At 67.7% G+C, this 1,525-nt stretch overlaps 1 protein-coding gene across 1 annotated transcript in view; it reads right to left on the bottom strand.

The window, feature by feature from the left end:
* FASN (fatty acid synthase) overlaps nt 1-1,525 on the bottom strand; it is a 16,356-nt gene that overhangs the window by 10,202 nt on the left and 4,629 nt on the right. Inside the window, 4 exon segments of the mRNA XM_014586718.2 lie at nt 89-292; nt 379-513; nt 712-806; nt 1,415-1,507. Coding sequence (XP_014442204.2) covers nt 89-292; nt 379-513; nt 712-806; nt 1,415-1,507 — 527 coding nt within the window.

Raw genomic sequence — 1,525 nt, 5'->3', positions numbered from 1 at the left:
CGGGGTGGGACAGAGGAGGCTGGGCTCTGGCCCTACACGCCCCCAGCCCTGCCCGCCTGCCCGCCCACCCCTGCCGAGCGGGCCGCACCTGCAGCAAGGCGTGGGGCGCGATCTCCAGCACCACCGCGTGCTCCGGGACGTGCCACAGCGCCTCCTGGAACAGCACGGGGCTCACCAGGTTGTTGACGTTGTACTCGGCTGAGGACGTGCGTGCCAGCGGGCCCTGCCACTGTGCCTCGGGGATGGAGGTGCTGAGCCAGCGCGCAGAGCGAGGCCGCGGCTGCCGGATCACCTGCACACACAGAGGGTCAGTGTGCTCGCACAGCAGGTCAGCCTGCACGCACAGGGGCCCAGTCCCCCCGGCTGCGGGCAGCCCACCTTCCTGAGAGCCTGCAGCAGCGTAGGGGCGATGTCCTCCATGAAGTAGGAGTGGAAGGCCATGCCTCCCGTCCGCACCTCCTTGGCAAACACACCTTCCCGCTTCAGCTGGTCCACGAACTCACACACAGAGGCCTGGGGGTGCCGGGGCAAACAGGGCACCAGTGAGCCTCCTAGGCTGCCACAGCTGTTCTTGCAGCAGGTGACAAGCCTGGCCCACGGCCCCCACCCCGGGCCCTGAGAGCCCAGAGGGGCACAGACCGAGCCCTCGGCCCTGGGGTGTCCCGGGCCGAGTATGTGACCTGTGCAGGAGCAAGTGCCTGCAGGGCCCACCTGAGGTCCCGATATGGTCACAGTGTCCACGGAGTTGTGACAGGCGGGCACGACGCCAGGAGGGCAGCGCTGTTTACACTCCTCCCAGGACAGACCTGCGGACAAGGCAGCCTCAGAGGGGGGCCGGGAGCTGGGTGAGCGCTGCCCAAGGTCCCGCCCTCCTGGGGAGGCCCTGCCAAGCCAGGATGCCAGCCTAATGCTGGAGGGCCTGACAGAGGCCCCAGTGACAGCCTTGGAGCTCTGCTGCTTCACCTGGGGGAGGGGGCGTCTTTAGAGGTCTACCGGAAGGTGATGCTGGTCACAGGGACCTTGGAGGGCCTTGGTCCCCCTGCTGCGTGCCCCTCAGGACAGTGGCCCCTGACCATCCTGGGCAGCCCGACACAAGTGTGAGCCACCGGGTCTCAGACATGGTGCCCACAGGGGCCAGGCCCAGGTCACTCTGATGTCCAGAGTCCACTGGGTTCTCGGCACAGGAAGGGCTTGTGCTCACCCACATTAGTTTCACTTGGACCCAAAGCCCACGGCGCACGTGACGGGTGGCAGGGCTGGTTGGGGTGGCTCCCGCCAGGGTGGGACTCGGTTTGCACTGTCGGCCCAGGCCCAGCAGCTCCCACCCCAGCCAGAAGGCAGCTCTTCGTGGGAGAAAGGAGGCCCCTCCGCAGGAAAGGTCCGAGCTGTGGAAGAGGCTGCAGTGGGCACCTACCAACAGCTGCCATGGCGCCCGGTGGGATGTTGGCGTCCTTGATGCACTGGCCCCTCCAATAGGCAGCCAGGACGGCCTCCTCCTGGGACAGGCCGCCGGCCGGCACACCCA

The sequence above is a fragment of the Tupaia chinensis genome, unplaced genomic scaffold, assembly GCF_000334495.1.
Source record: "Tupaia chinensis unplaced genomic scaffold, TupChi_1.0 Scaffold000159_1, whole genome shotgun sequence".
NCBI lineage: Eukaryota > Metazoa > Chordata > Mammalia > Scandentia > Tupaiidae > Tupaia > Tupaia belangeri.
Note: the sequence above shows the minus strand (reverse complement) of the source record. Positions and strands in the feature narration are given on the sequence as shown.